Raw genomic sequence first — 27,897 nt, 5'->3', positions numbered from 1 at the left:
GTGTTCCAGATTTTTTTACTTGCCACATGCAAATATAATATCATTTTAACCTTCTTGGTACTACCTTGCCTCAGTTATGGTAACATGCCATGGTTTTATTAGGTAAGAGAAATACATAAAGCACATTTTACATAAAAACTGTGGTATTTTTCATTGAAAAGAATATAATCTCTTATTTTAATTCAGAAATCCCAAACTGAAAGGTATTATTATTTCATACGCTAAGAAAATAGTAATTTCAAAGTAAAATTTAACTTTATTTCCATTCTAATAATTATCACATTTTTTTAATTGCTTGTTTTTCCAACTCTGAAGTTCTGATATTCTTCTAGGCCCGGGGGCATTATTCTATATTTTCTGGAATCAAGCAACCTCATACTCTATTTTCTTCAAACCTGGGAGGCCAATATGCAGATCAAGGGAATCCAAAGATTTCCTCCTACAGTGTCCTTCCTGCCCTTCATGGTACCCCTCCCCACCCCCTCTTGCCCCCATGACTTCCCAGGAAAAGTATCTGTGCCAATTGGCTTGCTGAGTAAGTGTCCCCGCCTCACACAGGGTGGATTTCAGCCTGAAATGATGTTGTAAACAGCACTATAGGGGTGCGGGGAGAGCTAGAATGAAGAGGCTCTAACCACACCGAGTACCTTCCATGTAGGAGGTGCTGGCCTTCTGACTCAGTTCACAGTTACCACGGAGGAGCATCTGCTCTCTCTGTAAGTCCCGGTAAGCTGAATTAAAGATATACAGACAGGGCTATTTGGAATATAGTTTTCCTTCCAAAGCGCTCTCTCACTTGTGCCTGTACAGACAGCCTGCTGTGCTTAACAACAGAAGGATGAATAAGGCATGGCCTCTTGTGGGAGATCCTGGGAAGTCCTATCACAGACAGGGACAAACCGTGCAGGTGGCAACAGTGTGCTGGAGCTGACAGGGGCTGGCCTGCGTGGGGACACTGAATGCAGCTCTCAGCTCTGTCTCCAGATTTCAAAGCAGCACCTCAAATGCAGCCACGAGGGTCCATTTGTACTGTGGCAACCTGCAAGTGATACAAACTGAGGCCTTCTTCTCCCCTGAAGGACAGGCTGTTAAACATTTTACAGCACATCACTGTTTGAAGTCACCAAATGGTAATATTTAATAGTTGAAAGTAACTGCCGGAAGATCTTGAAGCATCTTAGTGAAGGGTAAATAAGCAGGGAAAACAGGAAGAAAGAACATTCCCCACAGAACGCTTTCAAGCGTGTGTACGACAGCGACTTAAGCATGCTCAGATAATGGCTGTGTCTAGACATCCAGCACAAATACAGTGTAGATACATTGGGTGATAGTCAAGTTGGGTGAGAAGACAAGTAGGAAAGGCCTGATACTGAACTGAGAAGGCCCCAGCAACGGCGTACTATAGATAGCAATGTTTGGGAGCAGTGGTACTTATGTCCCACCCTTCTTCCTATGACACAGGATGTAGGAGCTAGCTGAAAAAAGGCAGTGAATGGTGGTTTCCCCTGGTATTGTGTTCTCTACCTTCTACTCTTAACACACATAGCAGAAAACCGAACTGAGAAGATGTTGTCTTAAAAGTGAAATCCAACAGATCCTAAGTGGGTTAAGTATCATTTTACAACTATAAGAAATGAAGTTTATTAGCTATGCGGAAACTTCACAGTCATCTTTGTAAAGAGGAATATTTTCATATTAGCCTTTAGGGGCTGAAATCAGCCTATAAACATTTTTATAGGGCTGGAGAAATAAATACTAGTACTATAGGGCTGGAGAGATAGCTCAGTGGTTAAGAGCACACACTGTACTTCTACAGGACCTGAGCTCAGCTCCCAACACCCATACCGGACAGCTCATAGCTTCCTGTAACTCTAGTTGCAGGGTACTCAACGTCCTCTTCTGGTCTTTTTTTGGTACCTGCACACACACATACATACATACACACACACACACACACACACACACACACACACACACACACACACTCTATGAGAACATCTCCACTGCTTCATCTACTGGTCTTAAATCTTTTCTATTATTTAGGTTTTCTTTCTTAAAAGATCTTGAAATAATTCAACTGTGTTCATAATAATGAGTATTTGAGAAATGTCACACAGAACATGTACTCACAGGATCATCACAAACTTCTTTAAAGGGTGGGCATGCTTTAAAGCTCATCATTTGCTGGTAGGCTTCACATCTCTTTAAATCTTTAATTCATATTCAAAGATGACATTATATATTTAATCCCTATCACTTTTCCATATTTGTTAAATTCAACCAATTCATCATGTTGGGAAACTATACTATCGGAAAATACTATCCTATCATGGACCACTGTCAGTCTATTCGTAATCAGAATTTAGAGATCCCTTCAGATTTTACTTTTGCCAAAGAGACAGACAACTGAATCTGAATGAGGCTACTTATGAGGTAAACATAAGAAGTTAAAATATGAAGTATCTCAACAGCTATATTAAAACAGAAATAGCTGCTTTTATCTACAGTTAATACCTCTGCAATAAAAGCTACAGTGTGAAAGAGAACATGATACCAGATGCATCTAAAAGCCTAACATAACTGGTCTTTACAGTTATTTACAGAGGATGATGGCATTTATGAGTATGTAGGTGCCTCATTTGGGAGAATACATGTTCCAAATTTGTGGTAAGTCTTCCCTAAACCTTGTCTTCCTTGTCTTTTCATTCTTGAACTAGCTTAAGAGCAGCAAATGTGAGCTTCCACATTAGAAAAGACTGCCAGGCTTTCCAGAAGTTACTGTAACATCTCCTTGTTTCCTCATCTTCCTGTAGCACTGGGATCCAGAATCCTGGGCTTTGGGAGGGAACCAGAGTGCTGTGCAATTGTTCTTATTCTGTGCTTCAAAACTGCAGCCCCCAAGTAATATCCCCCATGGACCACCATTCTCCCCTCCAAGGTTAAATAGTTGTGAAAACCATATTATAAGTATAATCACTTCAAAATGACATGACTATATCACTGTTGCCAGTGGCATATTTTATCCATTTAAAGAAAAATCCATGAACAAGATCTTTGTTGGTATTTATGTACCTTATTGTTTTCCATCTTTGAAACTGCATTTCCATTTCAACTTATTTAATTTTAGTGCATTATAGACTTAAACTTTTGTGTGTGTGTGTGTTTAAAGGTTTTCAATTTTCTGAGACAGCAGGTCCTAAATGTTCAAAAATTCTTTTAGAATATCTATCACAACTATAATTACTTTATAATTCAGTGGAACAGCACAAACACATGATGTTTATGAATGTTAACTATGCATAGAAATAAATTTGATGAGAATTAATCTCTGAATGATAAGGACAGGAAGGCAGTGACACTGTTTTAAGAGGCTTCTTTCGTGTTCCCAGTGACTGGGTCCAGGGAGACCAGTTTTTAGAATGGGAAAAGGCCATTGAGAAAGAGGTGGTAAGCTGCCTTGAGGCCTCTAGGCTCCAGGTCAGGTATGTTCTCATTCTCATTCCTTTTTGGACAGAAAATGTAAAGACGGGGGTTCCTTTAAAGTCTCCTTGAAATATCTTTGGTGATGCAGGCAAAACTCATACTCCAGCCTGCGGACTGTTCTAGTAACAACTAGGTTACTCTCAGTTTCTGAAGTGACTGCCATTGGAAGCTCTGTCCTTGACAAGTGGTAGTTCAGGATCTGTACTGCTGCCACCCACACAGGGTCAATGCTTGTTAAAGCAACTTTTAAAAGACAGCTAGATTCATCCAAGCATAAATTAGGTTTCTCCTTTGTATTTAAACTCTACTATGTAACCACCCACAGCTAGAGCCCAAGGCTTACTGACTCTAAGACACATATTCTGTACTTTCCCCATAAGTTTAGTGACTTAACGAAAATCTTGTGAGGTAACAGGTACTAATGGTATGATATTTGCCATAAAGCTACTCTAATATGATTTTTTTTGCAAGCCTCAGAATATCTTTTAAAATATAAACGGAAAAAAAATACAAATCCCTTTTGGTGCACAACAGATTTTAAGGAAGGACAGGAGACCCTTCCTGTCAGCCTACCTGGTCACAAAACGTCAGTGAATTCTTTGCCTGGGAAGCCTTAGAAAGGTATGTGCCTGATGATTGTCGCTAGCCAGTCACTTCCTATTTAGTGAAAAGTACTTCATTTACAAACTCTAATTTGATTCTATGTATGCTTTCTAAGACGTATTTTCAATCAGCATTGATTCCTAAGCAGAACTGCAGAAATGAACCCCATTTTGTAATTCTCACTGGAGTGAAGATTTTAGAAACCATCTATAAAATTTTCAAGGAATGGCCACATAACCCATGTGTGCCTTACTAAGGACATTTAAGTTTCTCTGTTTATCAATGGAGAAACTCAGAGCTGGCCGAGTTCTACTTGGGGAAACCCCACTGTGAATACAAACAAAACATTACTTTCTTAAACTGATAACAGAAAATTTAAAAAAATATGTCAAGTAGGCTAAGAATAAAATAATTAGCATGGCTAGGTATCCCTCAAGGAAGTATGGCTATAGGTGAAGATGTAATGGCTTTAACAGGCCTTTATTATGGATCTGATGAGGCATGCATACTGCCCTGGTAAGTGTTTATTATCATCTGACACAAACTGGGAAAATATAGTTTCAGTTGAGGGACTGTTCAGGCCAGATTGTCCTGTGGCCATGTCTCTGAGGAACTGCTTTGATCGTTGATTGACATGGGAAGGCTCAGTCCAATGTGGCAGTGTTATTCCTTGGTAAATTGTCCTGAGTAGAGTAATAAATAATGTTGATATCAGAGAGAGAAAGAGAGAGAGAGAGAGAGAGAGAGAGAGAGAGAGAGACAGAGAGACAGAGAAAGACAGAGAGAGAGACAGAGACAGAGACACACAGACACAGAGACAGAGAGATAGACAGAGAGAAACAGAGACAGAGTGACAGAGAGGCAGAGAGACAGAGACAGACAGAAGGCCAGTAAGCAGCTTTTCTCCATGGTTCCTGCCTTCAGGTTTCTTGAGTTCTGCACATACACACACACACACACACACACACACACACACACACACACACACACGACCTCCTTCAGTGGTGGACTGTGACCAGGAAGTGTAAGTCAAATAAACTATTTCCTCTCCAAGTTGCTATTGGTCATGGCATTTGTCACAGCAGGAGGAAAGCAAACTAGAACCTGTGCTAAGTACTGTGAGAAAGCCTATCAGCAAACACAGTGATGTGCTAGGTTTGTCCCAGGCATTGCAGTATAGGTAGAAAGTTGAGTGTCACAGGACAACGTACACACCATATGTAAAGGTGAGGAAAGAAACGCAGCTTTCCCACTGGACAGAGAATGATCCAGGCACAGTGGCGTGTGCCGAGCTCATCTGAAACAAGCCTATCTAAAAATCTTCTGATGGCTTGTGACCCAGGCAAGGTGTTTTGTCAGTAAAGAGGACAGACCGTAAGGCTTTGCTTCCCCTCACTCGCCCTCAGAAAAAAACAGCAGGGGAAAGAAGCTCTGGAATGGGCTCCCGTCAGTGGATAGTGGCAATTCACAGAGGAGCCAAGGCAAGCACTGACAATGTTCAGGGAGTGCTGTGCCGGAGCCAGTGACCTTACTGTGAAACTCCAGATGATCCATTAACTGACTCAGCCATTCCTTTAAATGAACTGGCAAGCAAGAGGCAGTGCAGCAGGCTGGTAAAGATCTTGTGCCCTGGAACAGAAGACCTGGCTGAGGCCCTTGCCTTCACACTGACCACTCGTCTATTTTCGGGTGACTTATGAAGCCTCATTATGCTTCTTTTCATGATTTATACAGTGGTGTTCAACATGCCCTTCCTGCATCACTTCATATAACACTCAGAACGACTATATGGAGGTGGTTCTGTTCATCTCCATTTGAAGGGGACACTTACAAAGAAGTTATCGGCTCAAAGCTGGAGAGGCACGACACAGCTAGGGTTCACTATAGTAGTAAGTTGTTGATCCACTTCAGTTTAAGGACCAGCCCTCGTGTGTGTGTGTGTGTGTGTGTGTGTGTGTGTGTGTGTGTGTGTGTGTTCTTCCTCCTGTATTCTGGAGACTTAATTCACTCACAACAGTTTCACCACTAAGAGTCTATTATCAGCCCAGGTTTTTTCTTTCAAAGGCCGATTTTTCCAAACCCTGGTGGGCACTTTGAGTTACATGTGCCAGTTTTACTCAAACACGCATGTCAGAGAAGTCATCCTCCTCAAACTGACTGGTAATCCCTAGTGTTAGCCCCCCAGCGCCTCAGTCTGCACCACCACAATTAGCTTTCATTTCCACCACTACTCAGCTTCAGTTCTGCGAATTCAACAGAACTGAGAACAGTTTGAAATGCTTACAAGTTCTTTTGAACAGTTTCCTCTAAATTGTACTTTAACCTTTGTTCACATCTAACCACTTCGACTGAGATAATTTGCTACGTTCCTAAATTATACCCTTGTCCATCCTTTATTTATGCTCATGCATGATTTCAGGCCTGAGAATTCTGACATTATTATGTTAACTTGTTTTCAGGTTACGTTGGAGTGTAGCCAGAAGGAGAACCACACAGCCACCCAAGAATGCTTGCTGTGCGTCTATCTCTGTTTTATATCTCCACATAAAGATTTGATATATTCTGGAGTCATGCGTCTGGTGCCTATACACACAAAGCCATGTGCTTGATGTCAGCACTGTAAAATAAATACAATAAGCAATCAACAAATGTTTCCTGTTTCCCCCTAAACCATCAATTATTACAGGGTATGCAATTTTCCTCCCTATACTGCAAACCAAAATGCTATATGCAAAGATGAGTGGTTTGGAAATAATCATGTGAGACAGGAGAACAGTTCTGAGTGGGCAGTTCTTCAGCATGAAGCAGAGAAGACACCAAGAGTGAAATTGTCAGGCTTAAATGATTCACCTCTTTAGATTTTTAAAGTTAAAAAAAAATCACATTTAGATACTGTCAATACTTGCTGAAAATAATCCCTTGACTCTGGTGGTAAAACCCGAATACTTAGAGTCCCATGTACTTTTCCACGAGAGTAACTGGTGTTAAAAGGTGCCGTGTGCGGTAGGTCAAGTACCTGTCACGGCACATAAGTACAATTCTGGTAAAAAATTCATATAGCTAAACCCTTAAACCATTTCAGGGCTACCCCAGGGGCCACCAAGATGCCACACTAGGCTTTATAGTTCCTAGCTTCACACTTTACAAAGTTCTGTGTGTGACATTTTAAAGTGAGATAAGTAGGGAGCCACCGTGAGATCTGTGATATTACACATAAAGAACTGCCTAGTAATTCAAAGCAAGAACAGCTCTTTGTACACAGTTGAATGGTTTCACAAAGCATGGGGAAATCTGCTCAGCTCACATGGTTGACAAGTTGCTTGTGGTTAGCATTCAGATAGGAAAACATATGGATAAGGACAGGGGTTCTACCGTGTGGCTTTCTCCTTAGTTGAAGGCAGAAACAGAAATTCTAATTTAATATTGTCTTTCCTGGGCAGCCTGGAAGTACACTTGGCTTCTAATGCATTCCTTTTATTCTTCTTTTCTTATGCTATAGGATTTCAGTTTCACCTCCACGACATTTTCTTGTTAGTGAGGCTTAACAAATATCACAGTCTCAAATATGATTTGTATTTAAGGGGTTGGGGGGTAGTGATCTCAGAGTCTGTGACTTCAAGACCTAAAAGCAAATTCCAAATGAACGAATGTGCCTTACTCCCATATCCGTCCCCAGCTTTCTGGTGCTTCTGCCACGCCAACTTTCTCATTATAGTAATGAACGAAACAGAAGCCCTGGGGCTGAACCCCCCCCCCCCCCCCCCCGCTTTGGGAGCCTGTCCCCCTCCTCAGGATCACTAATGACTCCTTATTCAAGGTAAGTCTCCTTCATAAATGAAGGTTAACTCCCAAATGAGAGAGAGTCTTCGACGTGGGCTTCCTGCTTCTCTGAAATGCTCAGGTGAAAACAAGCCTAAATTGAAAGCAGACTCTCATGCTATCATCCAAAATCAGAAGTGGAAAGGAAACAGGGACCACAGGACATATCAATTAGGGTCTCAAGACACTCCTTGGCAGTAAACTTTCCCAAACTTTTCAAGATAAGGACAGGCAGTTTGTATTTGGCTTTCAACACTGAAACAAACAAACAAACAGCCCGTAGGCCAATGTGAACATAAGTCCCTTTAAACAGTCTCCATGTAAGGCAGAAGCTATGGGGAAAGAATCATGGTGTGACCAGAGAACTTTCTGTGTGCTCACACACACCTCAGGTTTTCACACAATGAAACACCTGTAACTTCTCAGAGAAGATGATGTTGAAATAGGTACATGGAAACCATCTCCTGTGTTACTCTTTCATGGGTTAGGAACAAGGTCTCAACACACGGCCCAGACTGGCCCTTCTCCTTCTCCTTCTCCTCCTCCTCCTCCTCCTCCTCCTTCTTCTTCTTCTTCTTTTGTTTTTGTTTTTTGAGACAGGGTTTCTCTGTGTAGTTTTGGTACCTATCCTGGATCTCACTCTGTAGACCAGGCTGGCTTCGAACTCACAGAGATCCGCCTGCCTCTGCCTTCCAAGTGCTGGGATTAAAGACGTGCACAACCACCACCCGGCTTCTGCTTCAGCTTCTTAAGGGTTACACCAATGTTTATGGGCAAAGTTTATAAAGTATTCTATGTCTTATTTAACAACAAAACATTATGTATATGTCTTTACTCATTTCCTTTCATTCTCTCTCTTACTTCTTCCCTTGCCTCTCTCTTTCTAGTCTTGCTGTTTCTGAGGAAGTATGCTAATCTCAGGCCTTGGACATCTTAAGCACCTGAGAACAAGGCAGATGCATCAGCTAGTCTGCATTCAGGCTCTTGCTTTCCCAGCTACATCTTTTAGACTTTACATCAACAGATTTTTCTTTACTTCCTACGTTAAAATAGGGACAGTAACAGTAACTCTATCCAAAGGTTGTTTTCAAGACTAAAAATAATGAAGCAACCCAATACATTGTCTAATAACCTTAAAACAAATCACACTTAGTGTTGTTGTTTTTTTTTTTTTTTGCTGTCCAAAATAATAAAATTAATGAAAGTGTTTATTATGCACCAGGAACTCAGAATGACGGGTAGTGACACTTTTAAGTATCAGTGGCTGTCACTCAGCATCATCATCACTAAATACTAAAGGGGAGGTGACAGATCTGGAAGGCAAAGCAGGGAATCCCTGCTTGGTGAAGGCCTCGCGGACACTTAGAAGTCAACCTGATATGACAGAAACATGAGCTGTAAGCTCCTATTATTACCTCTGACTTTTTAGTTGCCACTGGATATGGGGCAGAATACTGAGAAGGGCAAGATAAATCACTCATCGAGAGGCAGCCCCCACCTAAAATAAGAAGCAGTTGAGGGAAGAGCCTTAATTGAGCCCTTTGATGTCTGCAGCAAACGGACAAGGAGCCTGGAAGGAGACTAGGGCCACCCCTCAATGACAGACAGGTTCCAAATGTGGCAAAGATGGGAAAACAGAACTGCAAACTTCCCTATAGCTGGGGATGATAGAAAGAAAATAAAACTCAAATATATGCTGCTATATCCCAAAGAGATTCAGAGAGTACTGGGGTGTCTCATAAACTGTTCTTTGAGCATTGCAAATCCATTCATTTCAGAGTCATGATAAAACAAATTGCTATGATTCACCTTATTTGGCCAGTCCAAAATGGACAGTACTCGGAGTTGAACATACTTGCCACTAAAATATTTATCTCTGTGTATTTCCACCCTTAATGGGGACATTTCTGAGAACTGAACTAAAATTTAGCCATACTTATAGCCATGAAATGAGAGGGCAATGTCCATTAGTATTTGTTTCAGGATCCTCAGACCCTTAACTTTCAAAGAAGACAGACAGACTCCAAAACTGCCACACGCCTAAGTAAGAGCTGCTAGTCTTGGACTGTTGCCAGGCAATGCTGGCTATTCTTTATACATTTTATGTCCAAATTTCCTCATTTAAGTTCTGTTCTTATTTTATATAGAGGAAACTAGGCACAGAGAAGAAAATGGCTAAGCATTCTCCGGAAGCGGTCAGCTTCTTATCAACTCAAATTGATCAGGAGGGGCAGAGGAATCTAATTTTTCTCCTTTCGTTCTCCCAAACTCCTTCTTTGAAAGAAAATTATGATGTGTGTGGGGGTGTGCAAATGTGTGTGCACACGTGTGTGCCATGGATCACATGAAAGCTAACGCTGAACATCAGGTGTCTTCCCTTGATCTCTTTCCTCCTTTATTTTGTCACTCTCTCACTGATCCCGAAGCCCATTGATTAGTCTAGATTAGTTGGCCAATGTGCTTCCGTGGTCTGCCTTTCTCTGTTCCCTCAGTGCTGGCACTGTCGCTATGTATCACCACTCCTGGCTTTCCAGTGGATGCTGATGCTCGGGATCAGCTGAGTTATCTTCCCCAGCCCCAAGGTGCTTCTGGGAAACTTGACTGCTGTGCCATAAGGGAACTAGCGCCTGCACTGCCACCACGTGTCTTGGAGGACCACCAGCCAGGGTGAGTTTTTCCTCATTGCTGCTCCTAACTCTTCTTTCTCTCCCCATATAGTCACACCCACAAAACAAACACTGAACTAAAGGAGCCCTTCTCTTTAGTCTGACTAAGGGAAAGAAACAAACAATTTTGTAACAGTAGAAAATGGAACACTGCTTGCTAAGCAAGGTATGATGTGTGTAAGACACCAAAGACAACAGCATCTACCTGCTCCAAGAAGCGGACAGCACTGCTTTGACTTCTTTCTGCTCATCTCCAAACTTGTAGCAATTGTATGGAGGAACCAAGTACTTTTAAGATAAACCAAACATTTTTTTTTTAAGTATTAATGCTGCTTGAAATTTTGAAAGCACTAATTGTGTAAATGCAGCTAGCAGAAGTGACTTGAGTTAAAGTAAGAGGACACTGTTCAAAAAGGAAAACGTTATTTACTGATGCAGAGGTTGACAGAAATGGAGCAGTGAAGGAACATGAAAGTTAGGGACTTAAGTTTCAGTTCTAGCGGGCAAGGCCAGGCTGGTTTCCCCTGGATAAACCTTCTGTACTTGACTAGGGCAACACTGTACTGGTCTGAAGGAAAGACTCACCTTCAATTTTAGAGTGGTAGAATGCGTTTAGATAGAAAGAAAAAAAATCTTCCAAGACTTGGATTGAAATTAATTATTTTAAAGCAGGGTGACTCACAAAGTATCTTTCCATATAAGTGACTGAGAGAGAGTGGTCAGCAGTTCAGCAGCCTTGCACAAGGCTGTGAAGCCCTGCTGGGACAGCCTGTGAATCATAGCCATCAGTGACATCCTACAGGGCCGATACAGACAGGCAACAGACCGTTTGCTAGTAGAATGCATTAGAATGTAATTGCAAACATGTGTTCTTCGTCTACACCAGGTTTGCTTTATAAATGTTGGCTGATGACCCCGGCTAACATGTAGATTTGTTTACTGGGGGATGTACTGTATTAATGCTAATTAATACTAATTTTAAGAATGGCTGCATTCAGAAGAAAATATTCCGAATTATAGAACTTGTCACGATAATTACTTTGAACTGAAAGTAGAAGAGCCACGAAATCAATGCTTTTCTGACTTTCTCCCATCCTTACCTGCTCCTTCTCTCTACAAAGAACCAGACCAGTGTCCCCATTCCCAAAGGCAAGGCAGAGAAGCTGGAATGCCTCTTCCACAAAGCAAGCCATAAAACTCCTTTGACGGCACCCAAGCCTGCTGAGCAGAGAGGCAAAGGTGCATCTGGACAGACGGGTTCCCTGACTTCCTCATCACACCCTTTGTCCAGCATTGCTGCAAATCTGTCCATTATTTATCAAACTTAAACAAACAAACAAAAAATTAGATACTTGTTCTTAGTTTTCTATGTAGTTTTTCCTGATGGCCCCAGTGTCACCTAACACTGCATGAAATTCCTCCACTTTTCTTTTGTGGACCTTTCTTTTGTTATAGACCTATCAGCCATAAGCGTTATGATGAGCGGAGAGAGGTATCATATCTGGCTGCCTTTACAATGAGTAAAAGGACTGTAAGAAAAAGAAACTATGGGATAATGTTTATTGCTGTTTTAAGGTTCAGAATCCATTGGGTTAGTATTCTTCCTTCAGTTAGAAAAGTCTGGGCCATTTATGAAAACGTTATCTTTTAAAGGTAATCCTACTCAGAGAGAAGTGAGCAGTAGCAACTGTGGCTATAATGTGGGAAACTGTGGACTTATCCATATTTGCTTAACTAATTCCTATGGATGTTTTGAAAATTTTTAATAATTATTTTTTCTTTCTATGTCCTCTTTCCTACCCATCCTATTCTTCTGCACTGAGGTATCTGAAGATAGTTTATGAGGACAGGTAAAGAAGATGAGAGAAGCTATGGAAAAGAGAAATACTGGATGCTCGCAACAAATTGTGTGCTTAATTGATATATACTTACAGCAATTCTATATTATATAAGTCTATTATATATTTATCAATTATATATATCTATATATCACACACATATGTATATTACCCTAGTATATGGGCATGTTTTTTTTCACCTGGAGCAATAAGTCTCTTGTACTTTGAGCTGTTATCAGAGTTAAAACCAATAAAATATTAAATCATGTCATCCAAATACTAACTTATAGAAAGGGCCAAAATTGCCTTCTGTATAACTAAAGAGCCATTCAATGTCTCTCCATTTAAATTAATCAAAGTATCTACTTTCATCTTTGTCTTTCTTCTTTATTTCATAATGTCTTATTCCATTGACATTATCTGTTCCACTAAGACGACTTCAGCTTCTTCAAGGCACTGAGGAGTCCCGAGTGCCCTATACAGGGCAAGGCTTACTAAATACGTATGAAGAAAGTTTGCTATTGTGTGTTCGAACTCTTGCCACATCTTTGTTCCTTCCCCACATTTCAGACACTTCTCTAGGACTCAGAGCAATCTTTCCTTTCATTTTTCACCACACAGACCATCTCTGCCTTTAGAGAAAAGCTACAGTTCTTGAAGGCAACTGAGTTATCATAGAGGATCTCAAAATAATTTCAAAACTCTCATGGATTCACCATTACATATTAATTCCGATACAGAAAGTATTAACATTTGATGTTATCAACATTGCTTAAAAATGAAAATGCTAAGAATATGAATGCAGCTCGTGGAAATAACATATTAAAGCAGACCTAAACACAGGCTTACCCATGTGTAAATGCCTCTCTTTGCCCCACACACCAACACAAATGACAGGAGAAATACAAAAAAAGCAATAGAGAGTTGCCTTTTTCTAAGGAGGTGAAAGACTATCAAATAGCAATGTGAGAAACTCAGAGACAGTCATTAAAACAGTTTACATTTCAACAACAGTTTCTAAGTAATGTGGAAATTCTCTCATGGTTTCATTTCTGACATTTTCTTACCTCAGACGAAATGCTTCCATTTTCGACATTATGATTCGACATTAACTGAAATCTTAAAAATTTATGACTGGGGTTAGCATTGCGATCCTAAGTAATCGCATGGCAAATGGTATCAGTGCAAAGGCTTAACTTCTTACCGTCAAATCCATCTTCCTCTGACCCCAGCTCATCATCTGAGCAGATGTTGAGGACATTTACCAGCATCTCAGTCACTGCAGCCGGACAGAGAAGGAAGGGAAGACAGTCCAGTTACAACCCGATAGCTCTGTCATCACTCACTAGCAAATTGTGCAACAGCATGCCTTTTAGATAAGCCATTTCTCTGCTTCTATCCTTATCCACAGCATCTGGATCCATATCTGCCATTATCCATCATAAAAGGAAACTCGCTGTCTGATTCCATGTAGGCTTTTGAAAATGTAATTATTATTTCATCTTTATGAAACCTCCTACTAATACTTATTAAATATAGGTCAATAAAAAATGAGGGGAAAAAACCCAAATACTGGATGTAAGTATCCTGTAACTCAAAAGGGAGAAAAGAACTGTCTTGGAATTTTGTATTCATTTCCACAATGATGCTGCCCGATCTAGATTAGATTACAGACTTCTGTTCAGCAGGGACTGAGCGAATGCCAGATTCCTTTTGTTAATTTGTCTAATCCTCCACAGAATTCAGCTCCCAGATAGGTGAGTAGCTTTGCATTTAATAAAAACTGCTGATGGATGAGCTAATACATTTGAAGTAGATTTGGGAATATTGATCTTTAGAAATAAATATGTTGACAGAAATATCATTACATTTGATTTCCAAAAAGGCTCTAAGATACTTTGAGATGAACCAGAATTTAGCCAAGTACATAGATGGTAATACGTTTACAGCACAGTGTGCTGAGCTACTTCCTAGCAATGTGCATGCTATCACATTTAATGTTTCTTGAAACTTGCTTGGGTTTTATCAAGCTGTTAATGAGAGGCCCGTGCATCATCAGAAGCTGTTTTTAAGGTTACACAGCATTTCAAGAAATATTCTTTATGATGCATGCATGATGAATAATGCCAGTGGTGCCGACATTAATCTAGAGTTTATCAAAGTTGAATTATGTTTTCCAATATATCACTGATTTCTTTTATAAAAAATACAGAAAAAACTTGAATAGTGAATGGAAAGCAACCAGCTAAAGGGTGTTTCCCATGCCTGGTAGATGTCAGACTGCACATTGCTTCAGTATCCACAGCCGGCGACAGCTGAGCCTGTCTGCACACTGGGACTGCTCAGTGCAGGAACCCGGAGCATGGAGTCCCACAGGGGGAGGGGCACTGTTGCAAGGCACCTGTGATTTATTTGGGCATAAGGGAAAACTTCTCCCCCGACAACTCATTACTTGCCTTGTGGAATTATTATCAGGCATTTAAATTAAAAAATCCTTCAGAAGTCTTGTAGATTCCCCCCAAAAACATGTAGCTTTTCTCTAAAACTGTATCTGAAGCACATGGAAACTTATCTTCACACAGTGCCATGGCCTTCTCCTAGGCCACATGGGAAAATGCATGAGGAATTGTCCTTCAACATGTTGCAGGCACTAATCAGTGCCATACAATCATGAATATTCAGGAAAGGAGTACAAGGAAAGCATGCCTATCCTAATTTGTGATAATAAAACATGGCTTTGGGACTATAGTACCAAAGAGTAAGAAGGAAGACTTGAGATTGGATAATTCTTTATTTCTACTGTTTGAGAGACTGTTATTGATCAATTGGGACTGTGTACATACTCCAGATTCCTTGTTTGCCCTGAATCCACTCACTGCATTAGGTCACCAGGCACAGGACATGCCATCACATCCTTCCTCTCACGGTACAAACTGTGAATGTTATTGGTTAGAACACACCATTGTTCTCTGAACATTCCTGGTAACACAGAACACAGCTCTCATTTCTTCCCAAGATATCTTACTAAGAACATCTCAGGACTTTTACAGCATACCTTTCTCCCCAACAAATGGCAGCGACCAGGTGAAAACATCCATGAAATTTGGGAGCCAGTATGGATGGGGAGAGCAGTTGAACTGCCTGATGTTCATCACATTGTTCTCATACTTCAACACTGCAGCTACAACAAAAAACAACACAAGAGGACATCAGAGTCAGAACACATCTCTGTTTCTACACATGGTTTTAGTCGATCAAGAAAGTTCAACTATTTGAATTAAGTTCCAAACCATGAGGACAACTAGCCTCCTCAGCCCTGATTTTCTGATTTATGGACTTAAGCTTTACCCCTTAGAGGATGGTACTGTGCGTGCAATGTGTGAGCAGTAATTTGAAATGACATTAGCATTTGGAAAATATTTCTGTAACGTAGTTAAGCAATTATCAGGAATCAGATCAAGAGCCTCCTGTAGTCAGGAACATTCTAGTCTCACTACGTGATAATAAGAAAAAGGTGGCAATGCTAAGTTGGTCTGACATAATTTAGTAATCTCTCCAGATACTGGAATTAAATCTCTCTCTCTCAAACAAAAGCATACTTTCTTTCCCAAGTAGCAATCACGATAGTTACATTAATCAGCATAAATTATACCATATTTTTGATTAAATATGGTAAGATATTTGGATTTAATGCCATATAAAATAACACAGTATTGACTCTAGCCATGACTTCTGAAAGGGCTGTAGCAGCCAAGGCCTCCAGAAGCAAAGGTGCCTGCTTCTCTCTGTGGTACCTGCGTGATATCTGTGAGCTAGACAGACTCTCACACAAGCACGGCTACTCTTACTTCTACCTTGATACAGAAATGCCACCTGTGCCAATCCTGGTCAATCCATACAGGGCAAGCAGGGCTCTGTGAGCACTTTCAGTGAAGGTGGAGCCATGTATTCAGTGAAGACCCCTAGCTTATGGCTCGACAATAGTAACCTATGGGACAGACTCAGGTCGGGTTAAATTTTCACCTGCTTTTTCTACTCACTTATTGTTGCTACCTGAAAAGACACAGAACAAATATAAATTCCCCTAAATGACATCCCTTTAATGATGAAGCCCTCTCATTTTCAACCTTCCTGAACTATACAAGATTTCGTTTTTATTATTAATTTTATAATTAATATTTTATTATTTTATTATTTTATTCTCCACCATGGCAAGTATTGCACTGATAGTGTGTAATGAGTAGATCCTGAATAACATAAATGGGCTATTTACACTGACTGGTTGAATACACAGAGAGTTGCGTTATTACTTTGCATTTTTAAGCTGACCTTTATATGAGGAATATGTTCTAGCTTGTGATTGCAGATAACAGAACAAAAGTCTTTAAAGCTCTATTATTAAATGCCTTCATTGGGTTTGAGCTTTCACACAATACAGAGTCTCTTATACAATGCTGTCTCTAACATAACAATGTTTTCAAAACTGAAGTCTCATCTGAAATGTTGTCTGTCTTGGATTTCTAAGAAATCCAAGCCCTTCCCATGGGTCTGCGAAGTCCAAACACTTATCCTCTCAGTGGAGCCCTTCTTGGTCCCCTTTAATAGACAGATCATCTCTTCCTTGATTTCTAAAAGCTTTGACTTACATACAGATGGCACAGTTGTCAGGGAACTTTGATCAGGGTCAGTCTACATATATGTACCTGCTTGATTCCCCGCCCCCCCCCCCCCCCCCCGCCCCGTAAGGAACAGGGAACAGGTACCCTAAAACAGGCTCGAAGTTTTCAGGTCTACTGTAGCATTTTACTCAGATTTGATCTGAGAGGCTGAAACAAATCCTGCCATTCTTTCTACAATATTCATTCAAGCAAGGGGCCCTCATCCCTTTGGTCTCCTTTACATAAGACTTCTTGTTACTTCTCAGCCTGTCCCAGATCTGGATGAATGCCACATGGCCAATGTCTGTGAAACTGTGACTCAGGACTTCCATAATCTTTTCCGTAGGCTTTATTAGTGTCCATGTCCAGGAAAGACACATCTTTTTATGGTATGATTTGCCTACTGTAAGCATTAGACTGCATTCTAAGTATGCTGATGATTTTAGCAACTTGCAGTTAGCTCGTGTTTGTGTGCTGGGAGGCTTTTGCTTTGAATTATAGACCTAGTTGACTAATATGGCTGCAGAAAACATAGAATCAGGCACTTCGGGAACACAGATGGTACAGTTAGCACAGATAGGAAGGGAGCTGGAATTCTCTTCTTCTGAGAAAATACTGACTCTTGCATATATTTTTGGAAATGGTCTTTTGCATTGTCCTATTATTTAAGCAACATGCCCTTCGGCAAAAACAGAACAAAACAAACATAAAAACACCTTGACAAATTACCACAGCAGCACTTCTGATCTTCAGGACACAGTATTTCTAGTGTCCGACATTATTATCTCAGCACAAAATTTTTTTTACAACTTGTTACCATTCAATTTGTATTTTTATCTTCAAAAGAATCTTTTAGGGCTCAAAGCTGTCTTTTCAGAGTAATTGTTCCTCACCCCCTCCCCCAATTTTTTGTTAATACCAGGTGGTGGTTTAGCAGGAGAAAAGATAGCTGGCCCTCACTATCCATGGATCCATATACATGGATTTCGCCACGCCTGCATGCAAAGTTCTGATTAAAAGCCAGTTCAATGTCCACACTGAATGTGCACAGACTTCTGCCTCCTGTCACCAGCCCCTAAACAGTTCAGCACAGCAACTTTTCACAGAGCATTGCCATTGTGTTCCATATTATGAATGATGTGGTTGATGTGACATAAAGGATGATGCCTGTCGGTTAAGTACATATTGTACCATTTTATGTAAGGCTCTCGAACATCTGTGGATGGTGGGATTCACAGAAGGTCTTGGGGTCAATTCCTAGTTGCCACCTGGGCATAACTACATTGTGATTAACACCACCCTGAATGGAGAACAGGGAGAAGCTTTATGAAATATTTTACTAGATCCTCAAAAGAAATCTGAGAAGCTGTGTGTGTGTGTGTGTGTGTGTGTGTGTATGTGTGTGTGTGTGTACATGCTCATACACGCCCTTATCTGCAGACAGAGCAACTGCAGTGGGGAAATGGGGAAACTTGCTCAGATTATGCAACCTGCAACAGACACATCTCACCCCCATTCTACTCAGCTTTTCCTGACACTAAACCCATTCCTTTCTGCTATTCCCTGCTGTCCTTCATAAATTATACATGCACGGATGCTAGTCCTAGCTGTGGTACTAATTTAACTTTGGATGTGGTGTTGATATTTAAAGATGGTTCAACTTTTGCCAAAGTACATGCTTAAGTGAGATGGGATGCAAATTCCTAATCAAAGGTTGCCCTGTCAGTGAATTAAAGAGAAGTGTGTTCTGTAGAGCAGTGAGGTAAAAGCAGCTTATTTGTTTTGTTGTCGGCTCACCACAGCTTACTTCAGTACCTCCTGCAAAAGCTAATACTTGTCATTTTGTTTATTAATGATAGGAATGATCCATTTCAACAGGAGATACACTTAGCGTCCAGGCATAGCAGGGCACTCAGCGCGGACCTTTATACATATAATCATAAATCACAATGTTTTACTAAAGTGTTCTCACCATTTCTCTTTGAGAACGAGTAGAGAGGTGAAGTAAGTTACTCGTCCACACTTTCAAAGCAGTAAATGTCAACTCTGGCCTAAATACACATCATCTATCTAGCATATACAGAGTTACCATAACAACACAAAGCATTCCATGCCTATCAAGGTTTGGACAGACTCTTTTTCCTTTGGCATTACTCTCTCTAAAGATGAGCAGAAGTCTGGAAGGCCAAGCACCTAGACTGCTAGCATATTCTGTCACTAATTACTTAGGACATCCAGGGCCACTTAATGTCTCTAGGTTAAGTCTCTGTTTCCTGACCTGAACATGTGGGTTTAGTTAGAAGATTTATACGAGCTCTTTCCCATATAAGTGGCGTTAACAAACTTTCAGGAGAAAAACCTCATGATTAATACAACGACTGATCAGTGTTATCAGGAATTCTATAGGCTACTATTGTTGGGCTTTTCCTTATTCTCTGGCTAAAAACAATGAATCTTTAACTTAAAATGCAGAACCTCAATAGGTATTCTTTTCTCCAGTGACAAGACATATTTGTGTAAGAACCCTTTGAACAACCTCACATTCATAAGCTACTCATAAATTTTGGTATTTTTGTGCAATAATTATATATTATCATAATACATAAAATTAAGTCAAATTAGTCTTAAACACCTACATTCACAAAATTCAGTTAGCATTTCATCTCCCACCTCCCACATCTTCCTTCTCTGACACCTGCCCCCACTTGTCACTGGTTACAAAATGTAACTGGAGCCCTAACAGTGTACTTTCCTCTGAAATGTGTGCAGGACAAGCATCCCCAGTGCAGTGAACAAAATACAGATGACTGTATTTGCACAAATACTGGACACATTAAGAATTTGAGGAGAAAGAAAGAAAAAACAAAACAAAACAAAAAGTAAGCGTCCTGTCTATGAGCCACTGTCAATTTCCCAAGACTTCACATCACTTGTCCCAGAGGGATGAAGAGACACTGTGACACATTTGTGGGCCTTAAGTTATGCACCGTGACTTACAGCAGACCAGACAGCACAGAAACAAATGGTTCTCTCTTGTAGCTGCAGGTGTGAAAATCTGCTAGAAGAGACTGTGATGTAATGCAAAGACTACTAATCCTACACATTTGGAGGCCGCCCTGCTCATTCTTCTTGTGATGTCAGAATAAATCACTTTAGAGTTACGCAATTACTTGGTCCTGTCATTTGTATTGTACCTGCAGAACTACATCTTTAAAGGCATGTTTTTGTATATTTAAAACCAGAAGCCAAGGGCTCAGTATTGTTTGCAAAATGGATACTGGATTTTATTTATTGATTGCAATTCTGGTATATAAGTCAAGGACTCTACTGTTGAGCTCTATCTTAAACCCTTTAGTACTTTCAGTAGCATCTCTGGCACCTGTATCCAGTGAAGCCCAAGGAATACAGCCCACACATCATACTGCTGCTCTGTCACACCATGCACTATATCCCTGGACCACAGTCTGATTCTTAGAACCAAGGGGTTTCTGTGATTTTAAAGTTGCTAGGGTACACACACACACAGTCACATGATTTCGTTTAATAAAAACTTTGTAGGAATTCCTAACACCTTTTCCTATCACTATTGAGAGCCAGAGAAGCTCATAACAAAGCAAGAAAAAAATAGCAAGGACAGCAAAACCCAAAAGAAGACTCTAATTCAAGAGAAGTTTTCAAAAGTTTATACCAAGAAGTAACTAGTTCATCAAAACAGAGGCAGAGGCTTAGCATATTCTAGGTAGATTTCAAGAGGAGTACACAATTCCTTTTCTGGGAAAACAAACACCTCTCCCAATATATATAGATCTATCTATCTATCTATCTATCTATCTATCTATCTATCTATATATATATATCTATACTGATCCCAACATGCCTAGACTCTCAACACTCATCTTGTTTAGGGTAGGGGAAAATGGAAATCAAAGATGGAAACAATTTGGATTTTTATTCTTTTTCTTACTCTCGTTAACATCTTTCATCTCCTTATCTGTAACTGACCATCTATTTCCATCTTAAAGAGATGGAGAAGAGGAAAAGATCAGCAACAAATGTGTAAAAGATACCAAATGGGGGCATGCTAGAAGGACAATCATGATAACTGATCTAGAAATAGCAAAAATAAAATAAAATTCAATAAAATAAAATAAGCAAATAGATCCATGATGTGATTTCCTTCCAGTTTTTCCACCAACAGATGCTCTAGTGGAAAAACTAACATCACCGTGTTCCTTTTGCAAAGTCCCACCTTCACAGGAGGCAAAAAGGCTTGGAGGAGAAGGTGTTGAGGTGAGACCATGTGCTTGCAATATTTTCTAGCATCAGTTTATAACTTGTGCAGGATGACACAGGCAAGGGGTTTCAGATTGTGGAAGAAATACTGTACATTTTCTCAATCTGTATTTTCTCCTAAAGAATACTTTTGGGAGATATGATCTCCATTTATTATTATATAAACATATATTCTATGTATGTACATTTTTCCCATAATATACTGTGCCTTGTATGAATAGATTTCATGGTCCCTTGCATTCCAAATCTGACTCTAACTCTAGTTTCTGGTCTCTGCTCTATGTCCTGCTTGATGATTTTCATTTATGATAGTTTGTAATACCATCAATGGCTTAGGCAAAGAGCAATTTACTAAGCCATGATAGCTACTGTATGTGGTGACAGAATGCCTCTGCAAGTCACTCACACATCATTGGTCAAGACGGATTTCAAGCCTTCAATTTCCAGTTAATTTAACCACAGTGATAGTCTTTAGTATGAGAAACTTAATTGGTTTACTATGTGATTCAGCACCTAATTTGGAGTTCTTCATAGGCAAATGATTAGTCAGTTCCATGTAGTGAGTAAGCCAAAAGACTCTTTACTATTACTGGCTATAAACAGTATGTATTACTTGAAATGTGATCACAATTTTGTAAACTGTAAGCTTTGCCACATATTTAATGGAATGAGGCATATTTTCAGAATATATACATAGCAAAAGGATTGTTGTGATGAAGCAAATTAATCATCAACTTAATGAGCTATTTATTATTGTTAATTTTGTGTGATCAGAGATCTAAGCTCTATAGTAAGTATCAAGGACATAAAGGCACACTACCATATATAGTCCATTTATATGCCTTAGTCTCCTTAATCACTAGATAGGAATACATTTCTAACCTCCACAGAGCTTTTATTTATGGATTTGCATCCCTCATGGAACTTAAAATATCTGTTCAAACTTTGTTACATATTTCTTCGTGTAAAATCTGGATGACATTATTTTACACAGTGAAGAAAATAGTGTACCAGGTGTTTTTGTAAACACTCTGAACCAGTCTTAGGACTCCCGTGTGTGCACGCACATGCACATTTGGGTGCAAGACTCTCTCCTTTCTTTTCTGTCGGTATGGGGACTGGACTTGGGCTTTACACATGCTAGACCAACACCCCACCATTGTGCTATCTCTACAATCCTTCACTGTTTTTTACTTTCTGACACAGGTCTTGTGCAGGCTGGACTTCAACTTGCTTCATGGCTCCAGGCAGGCCTCAAATGTAAGACTCTTCTGCCTTGGCTCCTGTGTTTCACTTTTCTAAACATGGTTATTATTCTGATACAAAATTAGGGGTAAAGTAGTGGAAGAAAATGATGGAAAGGATGAAGATGCATAAGTCCTTTTATTCATTTAAGGTCATGCACATCGTATTTGGTATGAGTTGGTGTTCAGTTGTGTTGAAGAAAAGATCGAGGGGAGGAAAGAGAAAGAGCAAAAGCAAGGAAAAGGTGAGAAACAGCAGGACGGAGAAGGCAGGTAAAAGACAAGATGTTTTCCAGATGGCACTAAAACCAGAACTAATTACATAAGAGCAGAAGTCTAAAGGGTGCAGGCAGGAATTAGGAAAGAGGGACTGGGTCACCTCAGAAACGAGGTATATGGACTTAATAGTGATGCAGAACCAAGGGTGTCATAAAAGTTACAACACAGGCCACCAGGCTCTGATGGTCTACAATTTCCAGATAATGAATACTGAGTGACCAACCACCCATTGATTCAATACTGTTACCTCTGTTTTCTCTGTTAAATGCTGTGTGGAGATTCCTACGTTAGTAGGTTTCAATCCAGTGTAATAATCTAATCAATCACTGGACTGATTGAAAACGCATTTCAGTGTCTCAAGATGCATCCCCAGTTGCTCTTGTTTAACTAGCAAAAGAGCATTCAGTAGTGGGTCTGTGTGAAAGATATAGGCTTCAGCATGATGGGGAAGAGGCAAGGTAACTCTAAAAATAATTAAAAAAAATAAAATTTAAATCATTAAAAAAAAAAAAAAAAACAACCAAAAACAAGATTTTGTTAGAATGGGTAGTGCTCTTACCCTGTGACACCCTCTCAGGCTCATTTTATTTCTTTTAACTAATGAGTTGGTAATAGAATTTATTCTCATTACATTTTACTTTTACTAGTATTATTTGGGAGTATTTATAAAATATTTTAAAAACTGTTTAGGGGAGGTAGAGATCGCTCAGCAGTTAAGAGCTCTTCCAGGACCTGGGTTAGATTCCTAGCACCCACATGGTAGCTCACAACCTTCTTAACTACAGTCCCAGGGGGTCTGGTGCCCTCTCTTGGCCCTCTTGGGTAATGCATGCATATGGTGTACAGATATATACTCAGGCAGGACATCCACATACACAAAATAAAAACGAAGGTTTAAAAACAGTTTAAGAAATTGTTAAATTAGCTTACAACATGGTAGGTCTCTTCACTGCATTTCCTTACATACTTAGATTTACAGTCTTGAGAAGTGAAATTCAGGGAGTTTATATGCAATGAATAACGAGAAGCAAGTATCTTCATGGTGCTACTACTCTGCTGAAGGTTTGGAATGACCTCACTGAGGAAACTCATTATGTAGGGGTGCTTTTTACAAAAGTGGGGGTGCGGTTACAGCACAGACACATGGGTTCTATACAGATCAATTCAATTAAAATGTGGAGTATAGGCTGGTCAGTTGAGATCAATGCTCAGGTCCCACAAGGTGGCAGGAGATAAGTGCCTCCTGAGAGCTTTCACTGACCTCCACAGGCATCTTGCAGCAAGGGCACACCTGTATTCACATACATACACAATTCATTAATTAAAACATGGAGTGGGAATAATTCAAAATTATTAAATCTTCATGTGTGAGTTTCTATGTTCCTTCCTTCCTACATGTGAAATGTTTACACAGATGCAGGTGGAAACTTGTCTGAAATGACCGATTTAACAACTGCCTTCCAGCAACAACACGCACACTATAGAGCTGAATAAATACAAGGAGAGGTGTAAGTGCTCCAAGGGACACACTTAAAACGAGAGATGGATTTCTTATCTTAGAAAACAATATAAAAAGTATGCCCACACCAATCTCGCAACAATGTGATACCAGATGCATAACACTTGTACAGTCTTAAAGTGGCCAGAGCTGACTTTCATTCCAAAGCTTTCCTTTCTTACTGAAGAACAGCCAGTCACAGAAACACAGCAGAGCTATGTGTGAAGAGGCAGACCCTGGGAGCACTGCCCTGAGGATGCTGAAGTAAATCAGCAATGGTGGAACAGCATGGAGGGAGGTCAGTGTGGACTCCAAAATCAACCCACTGAGATCCTATTTCAGCACTATCCTGAGAGTTTTGGGGAACCATGAGACAAATATTCCCCCCACCTCCCGTCTCCTGCAGCCTCTTTTAATTTTTAATCAACAAAAGCAGCAAGATGACAAGGTAATTAACTTATAAGAATTGAAAGATTAAATGACTTTACACATAGAAATTCTTTGTGCATGGTCTGTCATATGCTAAGTGCTTAAAATGTTGCTACAGTTGTATACAACTGCAGGGATAAACTAAATAACATATGTATAGCACACTATGAGCAGTGAAGTGAAACATCTATTTACCAGTGTATTACCTGCTGCAGTCTATAAGCATAAACCTCAAGTGGCATCACTCTCGGTGACCATGGGGAAGGAAACAGAAACCATTACGGTGAGATTCCTGCTCAGGACAGAGTGTCCTATATGTGAGAGGTAGTGAGTAGTCACACACTGCTAAATGTTCCAAGGTAGATTTTCATCCTTTCATCTTACAGGAGGGATTTATCAGAAGAACAATCAAGCCAGCCTAATTTTGAGTTGTCCTTAGCCTATATGTCTACATGAACCTCTCTCCTAGTGCCTCAAACGGGTCACAAAAAGTTATAACACTAAAGGCTTTATTTTCAGTTTCTGATTAATTCTTCAATAAAGGCTTACATTCCAGTTTCCCAGGAGACCTTAGGTTTAAGAATCATTATCAAGAGCTTATTTTTCTAGTGCCCATGATTCTATCATGATAATAAGGGATCAAGAGCTAGAATGCTTATTTAACAAATGAAAAAAGAAACAGTTTAAAATTGAGTATCTTAAATTGTTTTTGCTTCATCTGCCAAATAAAAAGCGTTAACAACAACAATAAAATATCAAATTACAAAACATTATGATGGTTTTATGCTTATACTTTTTATATTTATATGTGATTTGTGGCAAAATTTGCTCAGGCCCAATTAACAAGATCTCAAGCTTTGGATGGGATGAGGAAAACGTACGTGGTGAGAAGGCCTGCCATGGGGAAAACTCTGTGGTTGAATCTCAGGCAACTGGTAAAGCCACTCGTAGGCCACTGAAGCCTGCAGTTACAAGAGACTACACTGTCTTCAGAATACTTGTGTGGACAGTTCTGCTCATGTAATTTAAGTCAGGCACCAGGCTCTGCAGAAACAGACTTTTGCTTAAAAACTAAAATAGTAATAACAAGACAAAACAAAGACAAAACTCAACCACTATTCAATTTTGTATGGAAATGAGTTTTTTGACAAGCTGTAAAACAACAGACAAATAAGTTATTCAGAGATGCCTGGGCATGGATGCCCTGTTCTCCTTCCAGAAACATTCAACTGCTTCTCCCACCCATGACTAGGATATCGAGTTGACTTTGAATTTTGCTTGTAAAACAGAGGGATATAATATCAACATCTGGGTGGCAGTGATGGGGGATCATGGTCAAGATGGACCAAGCTTCTCAGGTGTGATGACGCCATATTACATAGAGAGTGCCAGGGAAGGCTGTTGCTAAAAGCTAAAAACCACATCAAAAGAGCTTCTAAAATGCTGTATCTTCTAAGTGTCCACACCACGACTGTCAAGATGACTCACATCTTGAACACTTAAATCAGCCATTTACCAGTGTTCTGTTACTAAAGTCTCTTCTTGATGAGATACCAACCTGTTTTTATTTATAAATGCTTCCTTTGTTCTTTTCCTCGAGTCCGTAACTTTTGATTGTAGACTATTTGAAAATATCAAGATTTGGTAAAGGAAATCTTTTCATGAGCAATTCAGATCATCTAATTTAAAAATCCCAAACCTCATAGTCTGTGTAGTTTTGAATCTCAACAGTATGACAAATGATGCTCTTGTTCACGTTCTAGACCAAACTGTTTACCACTTTCTTCCTCAAGCCACTTAAGATTCACTGAGGCTTTTCCTGATTGCCATTTTCATGTCTGGCCTTGACTGCTGAGCTTTGCTGCCATGTAGATTTTCCTCTTACACACAAAATACACTTAATACATGTCCTCGCCATTATTGCCTGTCAGTAGCTGTCTCTGGAGCTCAGCCACAGATCACTGGTATGTACACTACGATATCTCTGCATACATGCCATATATCCATTCACCCACTTATCCACAAACTCATCGAAACTAGAGAACTGGTCTTGTGGGGACCTTTGTAACCTACCTGAGATTCTTTTCAGGCACATTTAAAGACAGAAGTTTCCCTGTCAATATTTTATTGGGGAGTCTAATCTATGAGGATGGACACACCTTAACAATGAAAAGGACCTGTCTGTTTCTATAAAGGTAAAAAATACAGTGTTGTTGTTTTTCCCAGAGGTTCATTCTAATATTTAGTCAAACTGAATTGTCCAAAGTACCATTTGTATCTGGTCCAGGTTTTTGTTAGTCACAAATGATTTGGCTATTCCTGTCTCATTCTGAGTTAAGCTATTCCTGTCTTTATGGAGTAATTCCACTCTTCTATCTTGCTTTTCTGTTCCTTATAGCACTACTTAAAAAATTAACTTTTTATTGAAGGAAGTACTTAATTGTGCCTACCATGCTAACAGAGACCTAGGCACATTCAGGCTAAGACCAGGTTTAAGACATAGCCCAGATATCTTGCAGCTCAGTGCATTATATGCAGTAAATTACTGTAGTAGTAAAGTATAGCAGAACATTACTAATATAAGCTTGTTCAGTGTTGTTGGTGAGTAGATAGAGTTGGTCATTTTTACAGGTGGCCACTTACTGTTTAAAATGAGACTGTCATGATTGCATCTTTCTCCTGTTTGGTATATTTGGGTAAATAGAAAATAGCTTTTTCTTTAAGCTACAGAGCCACATAAAAACAATTAAATATACAAAGCACTCACTCAACAAAGTCTAACTACAAACTGGAAAGCACATAAGGGTTGTTATCAGTAGGAATGTCACTCTCTGGGCCAGTACTGATGAGGTGCTATAGGACTATTAATTTCTAGGTAAAACAAGTACTAATCAATGTATGTGCTGACTGCCTACTGTGTGCCAGGCATTGATGGTTAATCAGAACTGTCAACTTGATGAGATCTGAAATTAGCTAGGAGATGGGTTCCAGCCAGGCATGTCTGTGGGTGATTCTGTTGATTAGGTTAATTGTGGTGGGAAGACCTGCCCATTGTGTATCATATCCATTCCTGGGCTGTGGATCCGG

The 27,897-nt window shown here is 39.9% G+C and overlaps 1 protein-coding gene across 3 annotated transcripts in view; it reads right to left on the bottom strand.

Moving 5' to 3' along the window:
* Ppp3ca (protein phosphatase 3 catalytic subunit alpha) overlaps nucleotides 1–27,897 on the bottom strand; it is a 274,974-nt gene that overhangs the window by 20,534 nt on the left and 226,543 nt on the right. For all 3 annotated transcript variants that reach the window (XM_059266312.1, XM_059266313.1, XM_059266314.1), the window contains 2 exons: nucleotides 15,465–15,590; nucleotides 13,614–13,688 (listed from right to left, as the gene is read on the bottom strand). In XM_059266312.1, the coding sequence (XP_059122295.1) occupies nucleotides 13,614–13,688; nucleotides 15,465–15,590 (201 nt within the window). The remainder of the gene's footprint in view (nucleotides 1–13,613; nucleotides 13,689–15,464; nucleotides 15,591–27,897) is intronic.

The sequence above is a fragment of the Peromyscus eremicus genome, chromosome 6 (assembly GCF_949786415.1).
Source record: "Peromyscus eremicus chromosome 6, PerEre_H2_v1, whole genome shotgun sequence".
NCBI classification, from domain to species: domain Eukaryota; kingdom Metazoa; phylum Chordata; class Mammalia; order Rodentia; family Cricetidae; genus Peromyscus; species Peromyscus eremicus.
This window is presented reverse-complemented; position numbering and strand designations above follow the sequence as displayed.